This window comes from Telmatherina bonti (genome assembly GCF_933228915.1).
Source record: "Telmatherina bonti genome assembly, chromosome: 11".
Taxonomy (NCBI): Eukaryota; Metazoa; Chordata; class Actinopteri; order Atheriniformes; family Telmatherinidae; genus Telmatherina; species Telmatherina bonti.
The window spans coordinates 10,745,334-10,768,348 of NC_136629.1; the positions used below are offsets into that span (position 1 = coordinate 10,745,334).

The following is a 23,015-nucleotide window of genomic DNA, read 5'->3' on the forward strand; positions in this document are numbered from 1 at the left end:
TTGTGAAAATGAAATTTATACTCCTCAACTAGAACATGGACGAACCAGACCACGTTCATGCTCCTCAGAGGATGAATCATACTGGAGTTTAACAAAGCTTTTATTTACATTCCCACCAGAACTCAGAATAAACTGCCACCAAATTCAGCTTAAAATGGTGATAAATGAAGAAAATGCTAACATTTCCCATGATCACTCCATCCATCCATTTATCCATCCATCCATTTATCCATCTAACCATCCATCCATCCATCCACCCACCCACCCATCCATTTATCCATCTAACCATCCATCCACCGACCCACCCACCAATTTATCCATCTATCCACTCATCCATCCATCCACCCACCAATTCATCAACCCATCTATCCATCCATCCATCATCCATCCACCCACCCATCGATCCATCCATCCTCCACCCATCCATCCACCAATCCATCCTCCATCTGTTCATCCATCCATCCACCCACCCACCCACCCATCCTTCATTCACTCATCCATTCATCCACCCACCCATCCACCATCCACCCATCCATCAAGCTGTCCTCCATCCACCTATTTACCCTCCCACCCATCCCTTCCTCCATCCCTCCATCCACTGCCAGACCAGACACTGAGATCTCAGCCTGTTTACATGCAAACCAAAAATGTGATCATAACCTGCTTTCTGGAGTTATTGATAGATGATAGAAGATTTAATCTGATTGTGATTCATCGGACAACGGCAGATAATCACCATAGATTTCTCTCCCAATTTTCTCTTGTCTTTGTGCATAAAGACCAATGTATCTGATTTAATACATTTTTACATCTGGGCATGTATAAAACCAGCTTCTTTTTACCCTCTTTCGTTAAAAGGACGTAGGATCCATATCTCCATGTGCGCGAAACACAAGTAAAAAACAGGTGCGGCAGTAGGAAGTTGGATTAAACAGGAAGTAAAATATTCTCGCATTAGCAGCTCACGCTAAACGCCCACCTATGTTCGACATACAAGACAGATGTGCAGACAGATGAACAGTTTAATTAGTCTCCTGCATCAGTTACATGTAACTTTCGTCTGTTTTCAAGTGTCTGAGCTATCAGTCTCTTGATGAGGAAAATGCAACAGCACCGCTGGAGACTGCAGGGGTAGAGTTGTATAGCCGACACGCAACCAGCGAAAGGAACAAACCAGCGAAGAAGAACAGATGCAGAAACCGCCAGAAACAGTAAAAACTTTGTTCTTCGCACTTCATTATGTACAATTTTTTAGTTCTTTGTAAAGAAAAGAAAAGTGGAAGATCAAACTTGTCGGTAGTTTGTAAATGTGACTAATTTATATTGCTAAAGTGTTTTTGTGTATCAGTCTTTTAAAAACACCTCATTAGCATATGGGGGATCACTTTCAGCTGCATGCGCCTGAATGCTGCAGACATTTCATATTTCACACATTGGCCCAAGCATCAGTTTTCTGTCGCCCAAACATCTGTATTTTCATTAAGTCTCCAGTTACATCTGTTTTCTGTGCCATCCAAAGACTGTGTTTGTACCAATCGGCTCTTTTTTCCAACCCGTTTATACATTAGGAGGTTTTCACACGTGCTGCTATCGTTGCGTTACTTATCTGCTCTCATCATTAAAGCTCAGAAACGGCCTCAACGTGAAAAATCTCCTCACACTTCCATGAATTTCCAGGTAGTACATCGATGACTGGAAGTGACTGGCGAGGCAGCACAAGGACAAAGCTGGGAGTGACGAGGCTGGACATCCATCATAACCGTGAGGATCTTGGTATCGCAGCGAGTCTCCTCTCAGTGTGATTTAAAGCCGAATGGAGCCCGGAGCTTAGCTAGATATTCAGACTGATTAACAGTAAAAACCTGCTGATGATAAGCAGGTAAAGGCTAAAAATAAAAAGACCAAAACTGGATCTACATGTTTCCCTGATTATCCATGATCGAAACAAATAATTGGATGAAAACTGCATCATCTCAACCAGGGGGATCAAACATGCAGGATTAAAAACAGCCCTCCAGATGTTCACATCTGGCCAATGAAATGCAGATATAAATAAAGTTAAAAATAATTAATGAGTCCTAATTAAGTAAGTAAAAGTGTAGGTATGTAAAATAAGTCATCTGAAATAAAGACTGGTTTTTTGTTTTTTTTAATGAATAAAATAAAATCAAGTCACACCAGAGTAGGGTCACTGTTGTTACTGTAACAGGGGGAAACCGATGACAATGTGAATTTTATGAATCTATACTGGATTAATTACATTTGAATCAATTCAAACTGATTGATTTTTCTTCACCCAGCTCTGCGCTCTTCATCAGGAAACTTAGTAATTCGGGACAGAGTACAGATGCTGGGAAAGCTGATATCAGGACATTTTTAATGGATTAAAATCTAAAATGAGTGAATATATCTAATATTACACTTCTGTTCTACAACACAGCAGAATTCATGTAAACACACAAAAAGCAAACTAACCAAGCAGCAGATTTTTAGAGGCAACATCCGTCAGTCCTGGTTTACATTTCTAATTCTTTACCGACCACAGTTCGAGCTAGAAAACACACATATGACTGTGTTATATGGTCATGCACATCAGAGTGTGTGTGTGTGTGTGTGTGTGTGTGTGTGTGTGTGTGTGTGTGTGTGTGTGTGTGTCTGTCTTCCTCTGGCTGGATGGAAGAGGAAGAAAAGACACACTTAGCGGCAACACAAGAATAATAAGAAAAGAAATCATTGATTCTGACATCCATGTGTCAGAGTCAATGATCTGTGCTGGTTTTTGGCAGTTTTCTGATCAGCTGTATTGATGAGTCTCACATTCCTCCAGACGAGACTGAGGTTGAGTCTCTAACACATTCACCTCCTGAGCTTCCCCCTTCTTCTGGAACATGACATGTAAACATGTTTACCTGAGAAAGCCCACCTGTTCAACACAAATATCTATCCAGCCAATCACATGGCAGCATGTAGGCATGTCACTCTGAACATGGCATGGCTGTTGGTCTGGTTACTGGGATTTTCACACACAACCATCTCGAATGTTTATACAGATGATCTGAAGAGAGAAAACTTCCAGTCAGAAGTTGTCTGGACCAGAACGCAGCAGACCACAGCGAGTGCCACTCCTGTCAGCTGACAGCAGGAAACCGAAGCCACAATTCACACACTCTCACCAGAACTGGGAAAATGTTGCCTGGTCTGAGTCTCCAGTTCAGCTCCACATTCAGGCAGTAAGATCGGAATTTGGTGGAAACATGAAAACATGGATCCATCCTGCCGTGGATGAACGCTTCAGGCTGCTGGTGGAATGGTGTCCTCAGTACCAGTATGACATGGTTTCACCAGCACAGCCTACTGGCTGACCATGTCCATCCCTTTCTGAGCACAGTGTAGCATCTTCTGATGGAAACTTCCAGCAGGATGATGCACCATGTCACAAAGCTCACATCATCTGCACCATGACGATGAGTTCACTGTCCTCCAACGGCCTCCACAGTCACCAGATCTCAGTCCATGTTGGAGACTCTCTTCTCAACCCAGAACTAGAAGGTGGGTCTGATCCAGTGGAGGAGTGTAAATCTGGGGTGGGGAACCTTGGCTCTCGTTCTGAAGGTTTTGATGGTTCTGATGTTCCCTGTCTCTCCAGACTGCACCATCTAGAGGTCCAGACTTACATGTTTTTTTCCCTCGACCCCCTATGATCCTAACGTATCTCTGTTGTTATCTGTTATACGGCGGCGCCGGTAAAACTGGCTGCGGGGCCTAAGCTTCAGTTTGGTTCTGTAAACTTGTCTTAAATGTTACATGTCTGTATGTCAAACCCTGGACGAGCTGGCTTCAACCTTGAATTTCCCCTCGGGGATGAATAAAGTATCTTTGATTTGATTAACACCAGATTCAAATGAATAAATCCATGTGCAGATCTGGATTAGCTGTTGGATCCATTTGATCTGAATCAGGTGTGCTGGACCAGGGATACATGGAAAACCTGCAGGATTCCAGCCCTTGAAGACCAGGGTTCCCCTCACTTGGTGTAAATAAAAGAATAAAAAACAATCACAGACATGAACAATAATCTGCATATAGTTACGGTTGAGGTTTTAAGTTTCCTTCTCTGCTTATGGGAAACTTCTCATCTCCAATAATCCATGTCCAAACAAGTTCCGACTTGTAAACAGCTCTAATAATCCACCAGCGAAACATCCGGCACTGCTATCAAATGTCAAGCAGAGAAATTCTAATTAACCCTAAAACCTTGGCGTACACTTGTGGCCTCAGCATCACTTTTCATCCAATTTACGGCCTGTTCTGGCCCATGTTCCCATGTGTAGATAGGAAGACTCCTGTAATTACAGCTGACAGACTGACTGATGGCTGGTATTTCACTCGGGGGGAGTGCAGCAGATGAGGGGCATTCACACAGTAAACACAGAAGAGTTTTAAAGGAAACTTGGTTAACTCCTCGTTGATGTTACATACTAATTATAGCAGCGCAGCCACCAATCAGACAGCACATTTCTAAAAGGGATGGAGGCCATGCTGCACAATGCTGCCACCGTTTCCCAGTAGCTTTCTCACGTCACAGAAACTCTGTTCAGTCTCTGAACTGATGCTGAGAAGTGCTGGTGTATCTCCTTGCATCAGATAGTTCATCAGAAAAAGATGTTCCTGTTGTTTGTCAGCATGTTTTTTCTTTCCCTATTGGCCAAAATAAACCATTCACTGTATGTGTCACAAACACAATGCCAGGCGACATTACCCCGTGTGTGTTTGTGTGTGCGTGGGCTGGTTGCTGCTGTAAGTGATTGGTGTGTGTTGACTTCTCCGGGGGAAAGAAAGCATTGAGCATGCAGGTCGCAGTGAGTGGGTGGCAAATATTATGAGTCAGGCTGGGTGGCTGGACAGTGTCGGGTCTTCCTGACCCCTCCGGGGCAGAGCAACAGTGGCGAGAGTAGCTGAAATATTCAAACTGTGACATGTCTCCGCCAACACACAGTCTGCCTCAGTGGACACCACAGATAATGTGCATCAAAGCAGGGCTGCGTGGAACAAGCAGAAAGAAGTGGCCTGGAGCTCTTTGCCATTTCAGAGCACCGGTTCCATTTTAGTGCAGAAAGACTTCCTTTAGAAAGCCAGGACGTCGGCTCACTTAATGCAGTTCCGAAACAGACCGCGCCGACAAATGAACTGGGTTAGAAACTAAAGTTACGCTCCAACAGAATAAAACTAAAGTTGAACATAACAAAAATGACACTAGGCACTTTTTTTTTTTTAAAAACAAACATTCACAACACACTGGAAAAACTTAACATAACAGATATTTCCAAAAAATATTCACTAAAAATCTGATTTTATTTGTCCATGAACTCCTGACTGTAGCTGTGAAAATCCTCAGAGCTGAAAACAGAGTTAACTTCACATGGATGGTCCAGCAGGTCAAAAGGCTGCTCCAATCAATCAGTAACCAATCACTATGAGCTGATTTTCATCCTAAACAATCGGTCAGATCAGAAGAGCTGATTGGATTTATTTTCAGAAAGGAGAGCGGAAGTGCAATCATCAGGTGAACCGTGAGAGGGCGACGAACCAGAGCCAAGTCAACCAACTAGTATTTATTTGGAGCAAAGGTGGTTTTAGATTGCAATCAGTTCACACACCAGTAAATCACAGTTTACATAATAATCTGATTATCCTTCATCAGATAACTACTATTATCAGATTACAAAATCATATTAACCCATGTAGATTTCTCCCCATACCCCTGATGTTTTCATGCGTGTAGATCTATGTGTATATCTGATTTACTTCATGTGTTTACATCTGCAAATGTGCAAAGAGCTTCAACGCTTCTGTCAGGTTCAGTTTCTCTCTCCAAGACAATACTAAATTCTGAAGTAGCGCTCGTAATTTCTTTGTTTCTGGACACCAGAGGGGAAGAATACTAAATATCAATGCGTGTGGTAGTGGGATGGCGGGGCTTGACATTACTACTGGAGATTTAAAAGGGACAAATTTTGGGAATGACTCAACTATTTATCAGTATATTACCTCTCACATTTACAGCTAACACTGGGACCACAGACTGTCACATGCATAGGCAGCAAACTAACATTAGCAGCTAATGCTGAGATTGTAAGGTCTCACGTTAGCAGCTAATGCCAAGGCAGCAGGCTTTTACATCAGCAGCTAATGCTAAGATCATAGGGTCTTACATTAGCAGCTAATGCAGCTAACGCTAAGATCATAGGCTCTTACATTAGCAGCTAATGCTAAGATCATAGGCTCTTGCACAAGCAGCTAATGCTAAGATCATAGGTTTTCTCATTAGCAGGTAATGCTAAGATCATGGGCTCTCGCATTAGCAGCTAATGCCAAGACAGCAGGCTTTTATATTAGCAGTTAATGCTAAGATCATGGGCTCTCACATTAGCAGCTAATGCCAAGACAGCAGGCTTTTATATTAGCAGTTAATGCTAAGCTCATGGGCTCTCACATTAGCAGCTAATGCCAAGACAGCGGGCTCTCACATTAGCAGCTAATAGAAAGGCAGCAGGCTCTTACATTAGCAGCTAATGCTAAGCTAATGGGCTCTCACATTAGCAGCTAATGCTAAGCTAATGGGCTCTCACATTAGCAGCTAATGCTACGGTCATGGGGACTGCTATGTTCAACAAACAAAGGATGTTTAGAAAATTACCGAAATTGGCGTCACGGTACACAGATACTCCAAAATAGATTAGATAATGCACTGGTTAATGCAGACAACAATCTTTTGGATATCATATTTCAGAAGTGCACATAAATCCATCAGATGAGTGGCCTGGTTTAATATTACTGCCAGATATATCTCATTCTGATGGTTTAAACAGGCTAAACCACAGGTGGATGCAAACAATGAGGAAAAGATCCTGGATTTGGGAATACTAGCGATAAAAAAAAGCGTCATGTTGTCGTCTGTGTGAAGAAAGCATGCGGTTTAAAGTGATCATTCATCCAATACCCCGTTTAGACCAGTTAATACTCACTGGGATATGTTGAGTCAGTTGGCCTCAGCTTTGATCTGAAATCAGGATATCAGATTATTTCGTCCATGGGGGTATGTTAATCTGACCGAGCTGCCCCAACACCAATAACCCTTCCTGAATTATACTCTGAAAATGTCCCTCTGCTAATCAATTATTTATTGTTTCAGGAATCTCTGAGGTGACACTGTGAACCTGACGTAAGAGACTCTTCCTCCTGGTTCTGACCTTATCAGAGCACAGGTTTCTTTTCACTACAGGTCTCATTCACTCATTATCTCGGGATTATTCTGGTATACGCCAAGTGTGTAAGTCACAACATCACATATCTTGACCTGACTGGATTCAGGATCCAGTCATCACACGATGAAGGTTTGTGGTGTTCCTGGTTACTCAGTCCACTGCAAATACATACTGCACTTTATAACATGGTTCCCTTTGTGTAAAACATCTGTACATCTTGAAAAGTGTAAGAAAATAAAATGTTTATTCTTAGCATTACTATTATTTTTAACCAAATTCATCCTGTTGGGGTACTGGACCCTCTTAGAACCCACCCTCCTGTACTGCCACCCTCTGGTGACACGATTCCACCTCGTCCCGCCACTCCAAACGAGTCTGATTCAGGATTTAGTAGTGGCTGGCTTCAGATCAGCATTGCTAATGAAAGGAAACCCTGTTGAGCAGCAGGTATGGATGTGGATTTCATGAAGCAGTGGAGGATAGAGCACAGTGGAAGTGGTGCACACAGTGGACAGATCTGCAGGCATGGTATCTTGTTTTCACTTCTCACTGAGCCCCCAAATCTTTCTCCTCCACCCAGCCACATCCATTATGTCCCTGCCGCCTCTTACTGTAGCCCCCCTCCTCCGCCTGCTCCTCCTCCAGCCCTCCCTCCCTGCAGGTCTGCTGATGTTAGACTGAACCTGGAGCAGAGTGCCGTGCAGCGGAGCTTGACGTTACTCCTTTTTGGACCCCCACCCTCCTTTTTTTTTTTGCTATTGTTTATGTGGAACCTTTGTGTTTGCATGTGTGTGCACTCCGCAACGGTGGGAGGGGAGGAGACAGCTGTGAGCGTGAGCGATATCATTTCCCCCTCCCTCCTCTCTCAGTCTTCCCCCCCCTTCCTCTCCCGCACTCATGCTTCCTCTCCTTCATTGCCACGGCCATCAGGATCCGTCCTCCCTTCCTCGCCATCGCTCTGCTTGGTTATGCAATGCACAGTCCTCCCACGGTGACTAACTGGTGCTGGGGACCACTGGTGGCATGGGCAGATCTGTGTTGGCACGGCGACTGCCAATTAGCCTCCCACTGCGTGGACATTTTTCAGCGTTTCCCTGGAATATTGGTCTGATCTGGGATCATCCCCCCCGCAGACGTCGGCTCTGAATAGCGAATCTTTTCTGAAATGCTCTCGTTCTGATCCTGAGAGGAGTCCAGAGGGGGTGGAGGTGTGCTGAGGAGCCAGAGGAGGGGTGTAGATTTCAGGATACGGAGTAGAGGGAGGTGGAGGAGTGGAAGGAAAGACGGATGGTGTTTAACCTGATCACTGAGCAAAGAGGGAAGTTCATCAGAAGGAAAGTTGGGTTGGAGGAGGGGGTGACTGCTGAACTTAACAGGTGATCCAGTCGACGGTAAGACTGAGAAAGACGTGCGCTGCCTTTTTCTCTCTCTCTCAAACACTTTTGTTTGATGCTCGCACCACCAGGACTGTGACTACAACCTCACCCCCCCTCCTCTTCTCCTGGATCTCCACATGTAGGATGCCTTTAAAGCCACATTCCTCCTATGAGGACCTGAACAGCATGCTGGATGATGTCGTACACCTGAAACGCCTCCGGGTAAGCCCCTTTCTGACATTTCCTTTGTTTACGTTTCATTTCATGGACAGTTATCAGATTTTAATGGGAGGGGGAGCCCCACTTATTCACTGACACGCTGGAGTTTTGTTTACAGGAACTACTTTCTATGTAAATATGACTGATGGACAAATGATGTCCAGGCTTGTTCTGAGCTCCTTTCAAACTCAGCGTTCAAATTTTTAACATTATGACTGCTTCACTTTTCGCTTCATTCATTTAAAATGTTTTCAAAGTGTTTCAATGGACCAGCGAGTGCCATCTGCTGGTGGAGGAGAAGCGTCAACTGGGCTTCGCCGCTCCACGGATGTCATGTCTCCATGTCTTATCTTTAATCTTTAAAACTAGTAATTAAAAAAAGCCTTTTTTTTCCTGTTTCCAGATCGTTTTACATAAAAAAAACACGGATTTGTTTAACACTATAAATCCAGTCAACATGCAGACATGATGTTTTCAAAACAGCCTCGGCTGTCTAGAAGGATGTAAAATGAATGTATTAACAGATAAAGCAGCATAAAGACCAACCAAGAGAAAAAAACACAATTTATAACTAACAGAACTTTGTAGAAATAACACAGAAAACAACAGTCACCAAGACTTTTCTCATCTGCACATCATTCTGTCATGTTTTGACTTTCAGGAGAAGATATCTGCATCGACACAAACACAACTGAAACTATTTACGGTACATTTTTACACTTTTATTGTTATTAATGCTACTATTTACCGACTATCCTTACAAAACCAGCTCCAAACCAGCTGCTTTTTGGGACCACAATGCCTCAATAACATGTAGGCTTTATTCCAGGCATAGACAATCATTATTTTTCAGACACAAACAGAACTTTCTTCTCACTAGTTCATCTTTGGGTGCTCCTGATTGGACATTACCATCAATATCAGCTCTCTGATTGGTAAAAGGTTTGACAGTAAGTGCTTTGTCAACAATTCCAGGTCAAAATAAAGGTCTATTAGCTACATAGGAGTGATAGTGATTGTAATATTACATGTGATAAACAATAATGTTGTCATGTATCCATGCGGATTTACCATATAGTCATATAATCACTCCATTTTGTGGCTGGATTGTAAACCTCCTGGACTGGATATAAATGGCTGGAAAATGTCTGTAGATCACCTAAAGGTTAAGTTTAGCAACACAATTTTCCCCACAGTGTTACACACTACTGTTCCTGAGAAACTGATGTTCTAAGAGTGCTTTCACATCAGGATAGTCCGCTAGACTCGGTCCGATTGGGGACTCGGCTCAGTTGTAGCGGGGTGTATCCATGCGGACTGAGATTGTGTTTGAGCCAAACCATTAAAATAATCTATCTCCATTCCCACCAAATGTAGCGCTGCGCTAGTATTTAGTAAAAGGGAGGACAAGACCGACGTGAAGAAGAATACTGCAAGTTAAACATGGAGACAAAACTATGGCTGTTTTGGGTTTTTATGTTGTCTTATGCAAGTATACTGCAGAAATACACGGCAACATTGACTGAAGAACGAATAACAGAGAAAGCAGAGGACTGTTTACCCACAATGCAATGCTACATCAACTGCATGGAGTGACTTGTTTTGTAGTCTGCTTCCTGTTTTTGGTCCGATTGAAACGGGCCGAGACCTGCGTTTGTAGGCAGACCGAGTCCGCTTGTTTTATCCAAGGCAGAATTTGTTTGTCGCATTCACATCTCCCCAAACAAAGCGGACTTTCCGAGCAAACGGACTGATTCGAATCCTAAAGGCCCTTAGTGCTCGTGCTTGGGCATCTAGCAGAGTTTGATGAGTTAATAAAGACATGTTTCTGTTTTTTGTTATAAATATAAGTTATAAATAAATTTACTTTGATTCTAGTAACATGAGTTTATGGTCTCACTTAAATTTGAAATAAAAGCTTCTCTAAAAAATCTGTTTTATAAAGAGGAAAACTAGGAAAAAGCTCCCTATACCAGGAGTAGTTTGTTACTTTATTCATGAAACTGCAACGTAGACTACTAAAAGTCAGTCCTCTTGGGTCTGATGTAAGAAGGCTCCAGTTGGTATGGTCACATGACTTTTGGCATGCTCAAGGAACATATGGACATGCCTCAGATTCATAAAGTCATTGTCACTATTTTGGTTTAATCTGGAATGTTTTGGGTGAATTGTGTGCATTTTACAACTTTTTTCATCCATCTTCATCCATCAGAACTATGTCGTACTGAGTGGCTGTAGGGAGCTCTAAATTAAACTACGCTTTCTTTAGAGCTGAGGAAATGCTACTGATTGTCTCTGCTGGTATTTTAACAGTTTGAATGCAGAGCAGGAGTCTTAGCTCATCTTCTATCTTATCTCTCAGTGTTGCTGCCGTTTGTTAGCAGTGGGCTCGCTACACCCACCGCTTCATGAGCTGGGTAGTTGTGCAGAAACTAACGGAGAGAAGACAAAAGAAGCAGCTCTTCGTTGTGGAAGAAACATGAACACGTCTATCTAACATGGACTCTTTCTTTTCCAGATAAATGTCCCGTTGCCAGGTTAGGTGAGAACCAGGATAATGGGCACCACCGTCATAACCCTTGATGATGTACGGGCGCTGGAAGCCAAGGAGGAGCAAGAAGAGTCCATCTTAGCCTTGTTGGGCATCATCGGCACGTTCCTTAACCTCTTTGTGATTGTTTTTGTTTACATCTACACCACACTGTGACGCCCACAGTTGGAGCTAAACCCTGCCATCAGGGAAGACTTGGAATGGAGCACTGGGGACGGGGCTGGACATGAACATCTACCCCACAGAGAGGAGGAGGATGGTGGACAGAGTGAGTGAGGATGAGGAAGAAGCCATATTGCCAGATCATAGCTACGTTCCAGGGAGATAACAAAGGGCCAGATGGAAACTGGCCACATCCCTGACAGGAAATACAAGCTTTTCTTTGGACTGTTGGACCAACAGGAAGGATGACGTCTTTGGGTTGAGACTAATTTACTGTGGTTTAAGTGTTAAGGTGATGGGAATGCCGTTACTACTTCTACGTGATGTGATTAACAATGAAGCTTGTAAAAAGTGGGATTGGAAATGCTCTGGGGACAATGTTGGCCACTAATCAGCCTGCAGGGCCAGAACCGCAGAGATTTAGGGGACCTTGAACAACCTTCCTGTAGCAGCGAGACCATGCACCCGTCTGAGAGTCCTCCCGTGTCCCAACAAGCATTAAGGTGTTCCTGAGTAAGACAAAACAGGATACAACCCAACGCTGCACTGGGGATGGAGCTCTAAAACACTCCCTCAAAGGGAGTAAATGAAATTATGGAGATATTGTTGATAGTAAAGAGGTGTATTCCAGGAATCCTGGACCAGGACCAGCTTGTGATTAAACAATGTGGCTGATTTACTGAACATGAAACTGGGAGAACTTTCTGCTTCATTCATGAAGGGTGGTGGTGGGGGGTGCGTTACTTCATTTATCTGTGTTTATTTCAGGGTAGTGTCAGCAATCCTTTTCTCTGTAATCAAAATGCTTTTTACAAATATTTGAATAAAGTTGAGATGTACTGTGTGACAGTTCGTATCTAAACCCAAGAGCAGCCTTGAACTTCATCTGTGAGGAAACTACAGGTTGTGTGACGGGAACACATCCCAACGATAGTTTATTGCCTTTATTCGTTTATATGTTGGATGTTTTGCCAGCATGGAAACGTATCAACAGTTCATCGAAGCCAAATCTTCAGAAATCATTTCTGCATTCATGGAAAAGAGGAAATGGAGAGCCACATGCAGCGGTACAGCTTTACATTTGATAAGCGAACAGGATACACTAATTCAAGTAACTAAAATTTATCTGCACTATCTTTTGTTTACATGGAACCATAACTATATCAAACATATTTTTCATACAAACTTTCAATGTTTCAATGAATCTACAGGAAAAATGTGTTTACAATAGTTGGGAACAAGGAGCTTCTCTGACTGGGCTGGAACAGAGCTGCTGTCGCATGTTCGTAGTGTTACTATTAGATTTTATTTGGATTTAATCAACTTACATATGCAGTAAGTCTTGTCCAGACTTTGTCATTTCTCATGTCCATAAAAACCAAGTTGTTTCCAAATGCTGGCCTTCAAAGTTGATCAGTAAATCTCAGTTTGAAACAGTGGCTGCAAGGCTAGCTGCTGGCTTCCTGCTATCTCTGTTTACTGCTCCGTCTCCTTAAAGTGTCCCAAGCGACGTCCAGCTTCCTGCCACACTTTACAACTGTGGTTCTGCCATTTAATTATTATTAAAAAACAATAGTTTTAGTACATTTACGATTTGGAAATGAATTGGCATGTGTTGCATAGATTAAATAATCAATCGGCCCACAGCGATCCAAGAGTTGGACTGAAAATGTGACGAAAGTCACCAGTAACAGAATCAAAGTTGGGACAAACAGCAGATCCACATGGTTGAAGCTGTTGCGTTTGGTTTGTTTAGGTTTACCAGGTCCAGATTCAGATTATAGACCTGTTTCTCAAGGTGAATGGATTCCAGTTTAGATGTTAAAATTGTTTTCTGTGGAAGACCTCACACACTTCTGTCAAACTGGAAGTGAAATCCACTGGAGTTGTAAATAATACAGAGGACAAACGGAGGCTTTTACACAGAACTGACTGCCCCCCCCCCCCCCCCCCCCCCCCCCAACACACACACACACACACACGTCTTGCCTTTTGAGCTAAATGGTCTTGACTGGATCTGTAGTGGCGAATAATCGCAAACCAGTCTCCAACATTTTCTGATTACAGTCCAGCATCGCGGTCGAGACCACCTAGCTTGAATGATGGAACAAAATGAAAACACACGTGGTTTTATCTGCATATACTTAACTGCTCTAAACACGCCGAAAGTGGCTTAGATTAGTCTGCTGTCCTCGTGAAGCATCCCTGAAGGCTTTGCAAAGACTAATGATCAAAGTGGAGAAATATTCTGGGCTGACTGGACTGGTGAGAGGAATGAAGATCTAACAGCTGGATCGACACTGTTACAGTCCCAAGAAGGGCTGATCTGTTAGACATTAGTCTGGAGCAGTAAAAAGCAAATAGCCAATTAAAGTTGGCCACTATCCACCGTCTCCTCTGCTAAATAATACAATCTTATCGAAGATTTATCTTCATTTGCATATGAATGTACAAAAACAAGATGGTAATTTGAATGTGGACTGATGGTCAGACTCTGCGGGTGCCTGGAAAACACTAATTATAGTTTGTAAAACAAAATACAGGAAAATGGAGTAAGGAGACAATTAGGCTAAGAGGAAAAAATGATCACAGGTTGCTAGGCAACAGCAGGAGGAGGAAAGAAGAGACTGAACCATGTGAGGATTGAGAGAAAGTCCTGCTCAGAGCTGCAGCTGAAGAGGAGAAACTATGATGCTGTCTGAGGATGCAAACAGAAACCCAGAGATTTCCACCGTGGCGATGCAATGTGTGTGTTGTTGGCCACCACAGAACCAGATCACAGCAGAACCGGTCAACATCTGGTCCGGAAACTCACCAGAGCTCTGACTCAAGCGAAATGTGTCGACATTTAAACCATTTCTGCAAATGGGAGGTTGCTAGAAAACGTCATGCGAACAAGGAAACCGAGTAATGTGTTTCACAGAGTCCGATGAAAGCTGAGAGGTAGAAATGTTGCAATACCTCCAACAAATCTGCACACTTAACACTGAACTGTAGCGCTGAGCTTTCCTCCATATTACTTACCAACCGTTTACCTGTGCTTCTCTGGTAGCGGTTTATATCATACCTGGTGACACTACAAACAGCAACCTAAGGAAATTACTGCAATGTCTGAAGACTTCAATGTGTCCCTCTGCGCTACACCAACAACATTCTAACAATTTGTCACCACAACTCCTCTTGGAAGGTTGTTTTTGTCCTATTTTCCCCTCATTTTTCTCCATTCAATCTCTTTATTTAATTTAATCTCATTTTATCTTATTTCTTCATTTTAATGTAACGAAATTGAACGAGTGCAAAGTCTCGGCCTGCATGTTAAAAGCTCCATTTGTCTCCTGAAGACCTCGGGTCCTACCTGAGTTTCACAGGTAGAAGACAAAAACCAAACGGAGGGTGAAGCTGAAGCTTAAATAACAACGAAGCATGTGGTGAATGTCATGAAAAGACAAATGAGAGCTTGTGAATGAATGCTAATTTTAGCAGACGGGCACCTCCATAAGAAGCTGATGAAAAGCTGTTATTAAATATTATATATATGTTATATATATAAGATTATATGTTATACCAAATTTATAGAAAGACACCAAAAATGTTTTAGTTCCTTTTTAACATTGCTGCCATGACATGGAAGATGACATGCACACGATGCATATCCTCTCGGTGTTGGAAGGGATAGGTCAGTAAGTGATGCCGACAGAGAGGATTTAACAAGAACGAAGGTTTCAGCGTTCCCAACGTGTTGCCTGAAAGCACAGACATCACGCCATGACAGCCGTCTATGGATTACAGTCCTCATGATACCACCCAGAGGGATTCTGTGACATCTTTTCCAACAACATGCTCGACTCTACATGCTGGGTGAAGCTTCCACCGGCAGCAGCCAAGTGTGACACTGGAGCAACGTAGCCTGACAACATAATGAAGAGGCAGCAGCTGGAGGAACCTACAGAAGGTGGTGGAGTTTCCATCTGATGGGACACAGCATGGCCTCAACATCCATGTGTGACCAGTTAGCACCATTTACACCAGTTTTAATAGGAAAAACCAGTTTAAATATGTGTGAACACATAAAACGTGCTGATTCGCGTGCATGTAGGTGGGTCAGTGGCGTCCACCAGATAATGAGGAGCAATTACAAATGCTAACAGTGTTTTTTTTTTTTTTTTATTTTAATCAGCCATGATTTAATTATGAGACCAGCGGCGCATTGGCAAACACCAGCATCCACACAGCCTGCATATGCCTGCGACACGCAGCTGTACCTGCTCCGGGCTGATAAGCCACAACACACAATGTGCCAGGAAACACATTCTGGAGCTTCATTCTTCCCGTTTACACACAAAACCTCCAATCTGAAGCGTTTCTGGTGGTTTGTTACGACACTCACATCATTACTCAAGAGTGAAAATGACTTTCAGAGGGAGCCTCCTGAAGCGACAACATGCTGCAGAATGCAAAGACTGAATCTAGCACGAATACGCAGCGAGTCCTCCGACAAGCTGAGACCAGACAGAAGTGCTGGACTGACCCGATCATGGCGGTGCTGCAGCCCACTGAGCTCTACTGCAGGTCTGAATGAACACAGCAACAAGGAAACGTGTGCAAAACACACTGATAATATCACCCAACAGCAGAGAGGGAGGCGGGCAGAGAGGGGGTGCTCGCATGTTCAGAAAAAAAAAAAAAAAAAAAAAAAAAAAGAGTAATTTGGCTGGTTTCAAACTGCTGAGTGTGATCTAAAAGACAAAGGCAAGCTCAGCTTCGGTTTAAGAACCTGCAGCTCCATCTGCTGTCAGCACCTCCACCACATGCACCCTGAATAAACCAGAACCAGAGGAAGACCACGCTGCACCCACTCCAGCAGCCAGAAAACAACCCATCGTTGCCAAACTGGTTCCTGTCCTGTGTGTGAACACTGGCAGAAGGAGAGAAGCCTGGTACATTTCTGAAGTTCCACCGCTGCATCAGAGGGATAAAGCAGCTGAATGCCGCTTCTGCATCTCTGAAAACGTTGCTCTGACCGGGGATTTGACAAGCTGTCGCACCCCTGATGACAGCAGATCATTCTCAACCAAACAAAAAGCTGCACTTTGTTCCTGGAGACTGTAAAGACGAGGAGAGAAGCTGAAAGTAGGAACTTAAAGCTTTAGAAACAACGAAGCTGATGGCTGGTGCCCTGAGGAGGGATGCTTCTGAAGTTCAGAGATGAGGGGGAGAATTATTTAAGTCTGTCTCATCAAACTTCTGTCCCATAAATTAGAGGAATGAATGTCGTCACTGTCGTTTAACTCCAGATAATCTGACATAATAAAGTCTAGAAATGCTTCTTTTAGACATTAATCACTGTGAAAACTCATTTGTTTCTTCTTCTGGAAAAAAAAAACTACAAATATGCTTTGTTTTCTTTGTTTTTGCAGCAACGTTGCACATTGAAAACTTAAATTAAAAAAAAAAAAGCCAACTGGCACATTTAATGAAACCTTATTTAGTATAAAAGAATCAAAACATTTGTTTTATAAAAACTCCCATTTAAAAAATGATCAGGTGGAAGAGGATGCCTGTCTGCGCTCAGAGACGTCCTGTCTTTGGACTGAGAATGAGGAAAAGCTGAAGGAGTCCCAGCTCATGTTTTCTGTGCTCAGAAGCGTTTGTGGTGTTTTATGAAGCTGTGTCTGACGTGGAAAGTCGAATCTTTTTCCAGTTTGTTCTGCTGGTTAAGCTGTTTTCAGGTTAAAAAAAAAAAAAAAAGCTGAAGCTGCAACAAACGCCCTGCAATGTGGGGGGCGTTTGTTTACAATAGAGTCCACTCGTGTGAAGGTGAAGATGTGGGACCTACCTGAGTCATTGCGTAGGTAGGAGGACATGGCGGGGATGAGGCAGGACTGGCTCAGCAGCTCCTGCAGGACGGCTGGCAGAGCGGAGCTGTTTTGAGTCCTACTGTCTGCAGACGAGGCATCACCGCTGTGGCAGCCGCTCGAGCCTGCTGGGTTGATGTAGCTGGCCAGCACCTGCCAAACACAACACCTTTACATCACTACACACCTGGTTGCTCAATCTGTGGAGGCAGATCTGCCAGGGAGGAGACTGGGGCAGAACCAGACTAAGGTTAGGGGATTATTTCGCCTCATGGAAGCAGGTTACCATCGAGTCTGCTCGTGTGAACGTAAAGAATTTATTATCATCACTAATTTAGGTTTTTATCTGGCTGTATATAAAAGCTGGATTAGAGTTAGATATGTATTGTCGGAGTGACGTCATCTAAACAGGCCGGGATCAGCTTTCCCCAGTAATTACGCTCGTTTCGACGCTTGCGCTCGCTTCCACGTTGCGCTCGTTTCCATATTCACGCTCGTTTCCACGTCTTCGCGCTCGTTTCCATATTCACGCTCGTTTCCACGTTGCGCTCGCTTCCACGTTGCGCTCGTTTCCATATTCACGCTCGTTTCCACGTCGCGCTCGCTTCCACGTTGCGCTCGTTTCCATATTCACGCTCGTTTCCACGTCTTCGCGCTCGTTTCCACGTCTTCGCGCTCGTTTCCACGTCTTCGCGCTCGTTTCCATATTCACGCTCGTTTCCACGTTGCGCTCGTTTCCATATTCACGCTCGTTTCCACGTTGCGCTCGCTTCCACGTTGCGCTCGTTTCCATATTCACGCTCGTTTCCACATCTTCGCGCTCGTTTCCACGTCTTCGCGCTCGTTTCCACGTCTTCGCGCTCGTTTCCACGTCTTCGCGCTCGTTTCCACGTCTTCGCGCTCGTTTCCACGTCTTCGCGCTCGTTTCCACGTCTTCGCGCTCGTTTCCATATTTACGCTCGTTTCCACCTTGCGCTCGTTTCCACCTTGCGCTCGTTTCCACCTTGCGCTCGTTTCCACCTTGCGCTCGTTTCCACCTTGCGCTCGTTTCTATATTTACGCTCGTTTCCATATTTACGCTTGTTTCCACGTTGCACTCGTTTCCATATTTACGCTCGTTTCCACGTTCCACTCGTTTCCATATTTACGCTCGTTTCCACGTTCCACTCATTTCCATGTTCCGCTCATTTCCATATTTACGCTCGTTTCCACGTTCCACTCATTTCCACGTTCCGCTCATTTCCATATTTACATTTGTTATATGCTCGTCATATTTACGCTAGAAATTAGGGGCTGTTTTGGCTGACTCAGCCAGCTGTATGCAGATCATCTATAGTCTTTACGTAGTGAATTTGCGCAAGAACAGCCGATGTTGGTTCTTTTTCAGACACTTTGACAAACTTCTGGGACTCGTTATAAAATTCAGTCTAGAAATGTGACACAGTCCTCCGTGTTTTTACTACGATTACATGGAGCATAGTTTTAATGAAGCCACCATACCTGCTCTGAGAGAAAAGGTGTGTTGATGATGTCACAGACTGGTAGGATTACCTGAAGCAAACAGGTGACGTGCTCTTCCTCCAGCCGTTGTTTGGTAAGAGCCTGTTCTACATCCCAGCCGGAGGCTGTAGAACCGGTGCCAAAACCAGTTCCTTTAGCCCAGTACAGCTGCTGCTCCTCACTGGTCCCCCCACCATGACAACTGGACATCTGTGGCTGCAAACACACAAACTCACTACAGGTTCACTGATCATCATAAGTGATATTTCTGTTCAAACAGACCATTTAATCCCCTTCAGGTACAATTGGTAAAATTCAGCATCAAAGTCAGTTTTGCATCTAAAGGAACTAAATGTGAGACATTGTTCAGAACTTGCACCCGAATGAGAGAAAAATAGTCTAAAGGGTAATAAGCTCAATGACTCAAAAGGTCATTGTCCATTTCATCAGGTCCACATGTTCTACTTCCTGTTATCTAAGGCAATCAATGAGAGATCACACATGTAGTCATGTGGATATGGTGAGGTTCAAACTGAGCATCAGGACCAGATAGGAGAGACATTTAACTGCAGCGTGGTTGTTGTTAAAACACAACCATCTCCAGTGTTAACAGAGAAGGTCTGAAGGAGAGAAAATGTCCAGTCAGCAGTTGTCTGGACCAGAATGTCTGGTTGATGTCAGAGGAGACTGGTCAGACTGGTTGGAGATAATGGAAAGACAACAGGAAGTCACACAAGCACTGGTTCCATCCTCTCTGAACACACAAGACGTCCAGCCTGGAAGCAGATGGTCTCCAGCAGCAGAAGACCACACCGGGTTCCCTCCTGTCAGTAAGAACTGGAAACTGAGGCTACAATTCACACAGACTCACCAGAACTGGACAATAGAAGATGGAGAAACGTTGCTGGTCTGATGAGTCTCCAGTTCAGCTCCACATTCACGTGGTAGGATCAGCATCCTCATGACAACATGGATCCATCTTGGATCAACGCTTCAGTCTGATGCAGCTTTAATGGTGTGGGGGAGAATATTTTCTATTACCACTTTGGTCTCAGTACCAGTATGACATGGTTTAACCTCCACAGCCTACTGGCTGACCATGTCCATCCCTTTCTGAGCACAGTGTAGCATCTTCTGATGGAAACTTCCAGCAGGATGATGCACCATGTCACAAAGCTCACATCATCTCCACCATGACGATGAGTTCACTGTCCTCCAACGGCCTCCACAGTCACCAGATCTACATCCAACAGAGCAGCTTTGGGATGAGGTGGAACGGGAGATTCTCATCATGATGTGCAGCAACTGTGTGATGCTTTATGTTAACAAGGACCTAAAGCTCTGAGGAATGTTTCCACCACTTTAATCAATCTTTAACACAACAAACTAAAAAAGAGGCCCGACACGGTACTACGAATAGGACCTGATGAAGTGGACGCTGAGCATAAATTTCTCTAAAATCTTTGGCCTGAGAACGTGTCTCTAAACCTGCTCTGCTGTTCTGTGTATTAAGTGTTACTTTGACAAATGAGCGGACACTTCAGGTACGTCTTGTTCAGTCTGAGACCATGAATAACTCCCTCCCTCCACCTCTTTCCCTGAGGACGTCAATAAGACAGAGGACACGTCTGACACTCCCCTCATTCTCTCCAAAACCTCATTTGCTTATTTTACTTCAGAATGAACAATTAAGCCATCTGTCAGGGCTCACAGTCCAAGGAGAGGTGCAGGACGTGCGGAAAAAAGAGAGAAAAAGCCTTGAATAAAGGCCAGCGTGGCGCAGCCATCCATAATGACAATGATCTCCTCCCTTAGTTTCTCTATTAGTGCTGGCGCCAGAGCCATCCCTCAGGCAGCCAGCAGCGGGAAGACAGACAGGACACCAGCTCAGGGTTAATCCGGAACCCTCTGCAGACGTCTGCACGTGGCACTAATCTGCTCCGGTGGTGGCATTTGGAGGTTCAGTGAAAGGTCACGCTGATTTCCGTGTTACTGCGGCCTCATTCAGACACACGGCAGCTCACACTTGTTCACACCCGTACCTCAGAAACGCTGCTGTTGGCGTTGGGGTTTCGAGGGGCGTGGTGGCTGAGCGCCGACAGGCAGGCCAGGATGAGGTGGATGGCGCCGATCTCCAGAGCCATGCGGCGCAGCAGCACGCCGTCGTCGGTGGTCAGAGGGGTGCTGCTGAAGAGCGCGCGGAGGACGTGGAACGGCAGCGTGGGCAACACGTTGGCAGACGGAGACTGCAGGATGTGACCTGAGGAGGCGGTCAGAACACACGTGTTCACGTCTGTCGCCGTGTTTGCGTCGGCGGGATGCAAAGCTTTCCAGACTTACTGCCTTCGCCGTCGTCCGTGACGCCCAGCACCAGGCGCAGCAGACACTGGGCGTGCTTCCTCTCCTTCAGCAGCACCTCAGCGTACCCCGGCAGGCGCAGGAACAGGCCGAACGCCGCCAACGAGTGGGCGGGGATCGGAGACATGGTCTGCACCGAGGAGGATGACGACGTAGAGGACTGCGACTGCTGCTTGTTGACGGGCGGCGCCTCGGCAGCGATGGACTCCGGCGCCTCGTACACCAGCTCACCGGACTGTTCGATCGTCACCCATTCGAACTGGTCGCTGTCTTTGGGCTTCTCCTGCGTGGCGGACGGCACCACCGGGGCGCTGACCTGAGGAAGAGGTCAGAGGTCAACAGTCCCATTAAAATGTTCAGAATGTCACTGAAGGAGTGAAGTCTAAACTAAGCTACTGAGATATCTTGGTTTGACGCGCCGCTTCACGTGATTGACTTCCATTCAGATAATTAATTTCAGATCCATCCATCATTATTCCTTTTGCAAATATCTTGTGGCATATACTCGTTTACTCGCGCCCTGCGGTCAAAAACCTTTTGCCCTTCTGGGCCAAACATCTACCAAAGCAGTGACACATTCCCCCTACATGCGTCACCTGCCCAGGTGACAATACAGCGCCCTCTAATGGCACCAATGAGAACGCAGTTAAAGAAATCTGCTATATTTACTAAAAGGATAAAAGATTAAATGTAGTCGTACTTCAACGTGCTAAAAAAGATCTACTGGGAGGTTTTTAAAGGTTATTGTGGTATCATACTGGTCTGGCCTACTGGAGATGAATACGCTGAAGCTATTTCCCAGATGCATCAGTCACCTGCTGAATGACGTCGGGGTAAAGCATCGGCAGCCTCTCCGCGATGAGGGCCAGGCCGCCCATGCCGGCGAAGACCTGCAGTGGCGACTGGATAGGGTTGGTCTCCAGCAGGGACTCGTCCGTGGCAGCGTCCACACACTCCTCGCCAGCCATCATGGGCTCGTCCTCAGGACAGCTGTTCAGCATGTCGCAGTGATCCACTGAAACCAAAGCAAAGACAGGAGCTGTAGAGTGTGTGTGTGTGTGCGCGCGCGCAACATCTGGAAGTACCACATCTGTAACGCTACATCTGCTCACTGAAGAGAAAAGTCGATATTCTTCATGGTATGGGTCAGACAGCTGACTTCACGCTGAAGAGCAGCTAGCGTCCGTAGATGGACGAAGTTGCTGTCCAATCAGAAACCATCCATCCAACTCCTCGGTAACTATGGGAACCAAACATTTGCTGACATTTTTTCTTGTCAAACTGCGTGGCAGTGACACAGACTCCATGTGGAGGTCGGCTTACTTCCTGCTACACATTTAACACCAAGAGAAGAAGACGGAGCAGTTAACTCCAGCCTCCATCTATCCACCAGGAGGCCTGGGTGTTTGCTGCGGTGCAGATGAGCAGCGTCATCGTCACAAAGGAGACTATGATCCTCATCTTCATGTCCTTGTTTACAGTTAAAACTTGACTTTGTGGTCAGACAGGACGACTGAGGCAAAAGGACAAAGCTTCAGCAGAACGTGTTCAGAGAGCCACAGAAAGTCCTGCTATCAGGATGTCCCCTCCCCCACACTGTCTAGGGGATGAATTAAAAAGTCACTGGGATTGCTGGGAGTAGGATTGTGTCTGAGCTTCCAAGCAGGGTTGCTGAATCGTGCTGTTGTCAGGAGGGGGAAAAACTCGTCTGGGAAGCAGTTTGAGCAGG

The 23,015-nt window shown here is 44.9% G+C and overlaps 2 protein-coding genes across 3 annotated transcripts in view; one reads left to right on the forward strand and one right to left on the reverse strand.

Moving 5' to 3' along the window:
• The window catches only part of birc6 (baculoviral IAP repeat containing 6), a 120,641-nt gene that overhangs the window by 26,713 nt on the left and 70,913 nt on the right, over positions 1 to 23,015 (reverse strand). For both annotated transcript variants that reach the window (XM_079248618.1, XM_079248617.1), the window contains exons 60-64: positions 22,102 to 22,301; positions 21,269 to 21,602; positions 20,971 to 21,188; positions 18,980 to 19,144; positions 17,410 to 17,581 (exon numbers count right to left, since the gene is read on the reverse strand). In XM_079248618.1, coding sequence (XP_079104744.1) covers positions 17,410 to 17,581; positions 18,980 to 19,144; positions 20,971 to 21,188; positions 21,269 to 21,602; positions 22,102 to 22,301 — 1,089 coding nt within the window. The remainder of the gene's footprint in view (positions 1 to 17,409; positions 17,582 to 18,979; positions 19,145 to 20,970; positions 21,189 to 21,268; positions 21,603 to 22,101; positions 22,302 to 23,015) is intronic.
• Positions 11,418 to 11,567, forward strand: LOC306762517 (protein TUNAR-like; the record flags this gene model as incomplete). Its single annotated transcript, XM_079249024.1, has 1 exon — positions 11,418 to 11,567. One exon carries the CDS (start codon positions 11,418 to 11,420, stop codon positions 11,565 to 11,567), a length of 150 nt encoding a protein of 49 aa, XP_079105150.1.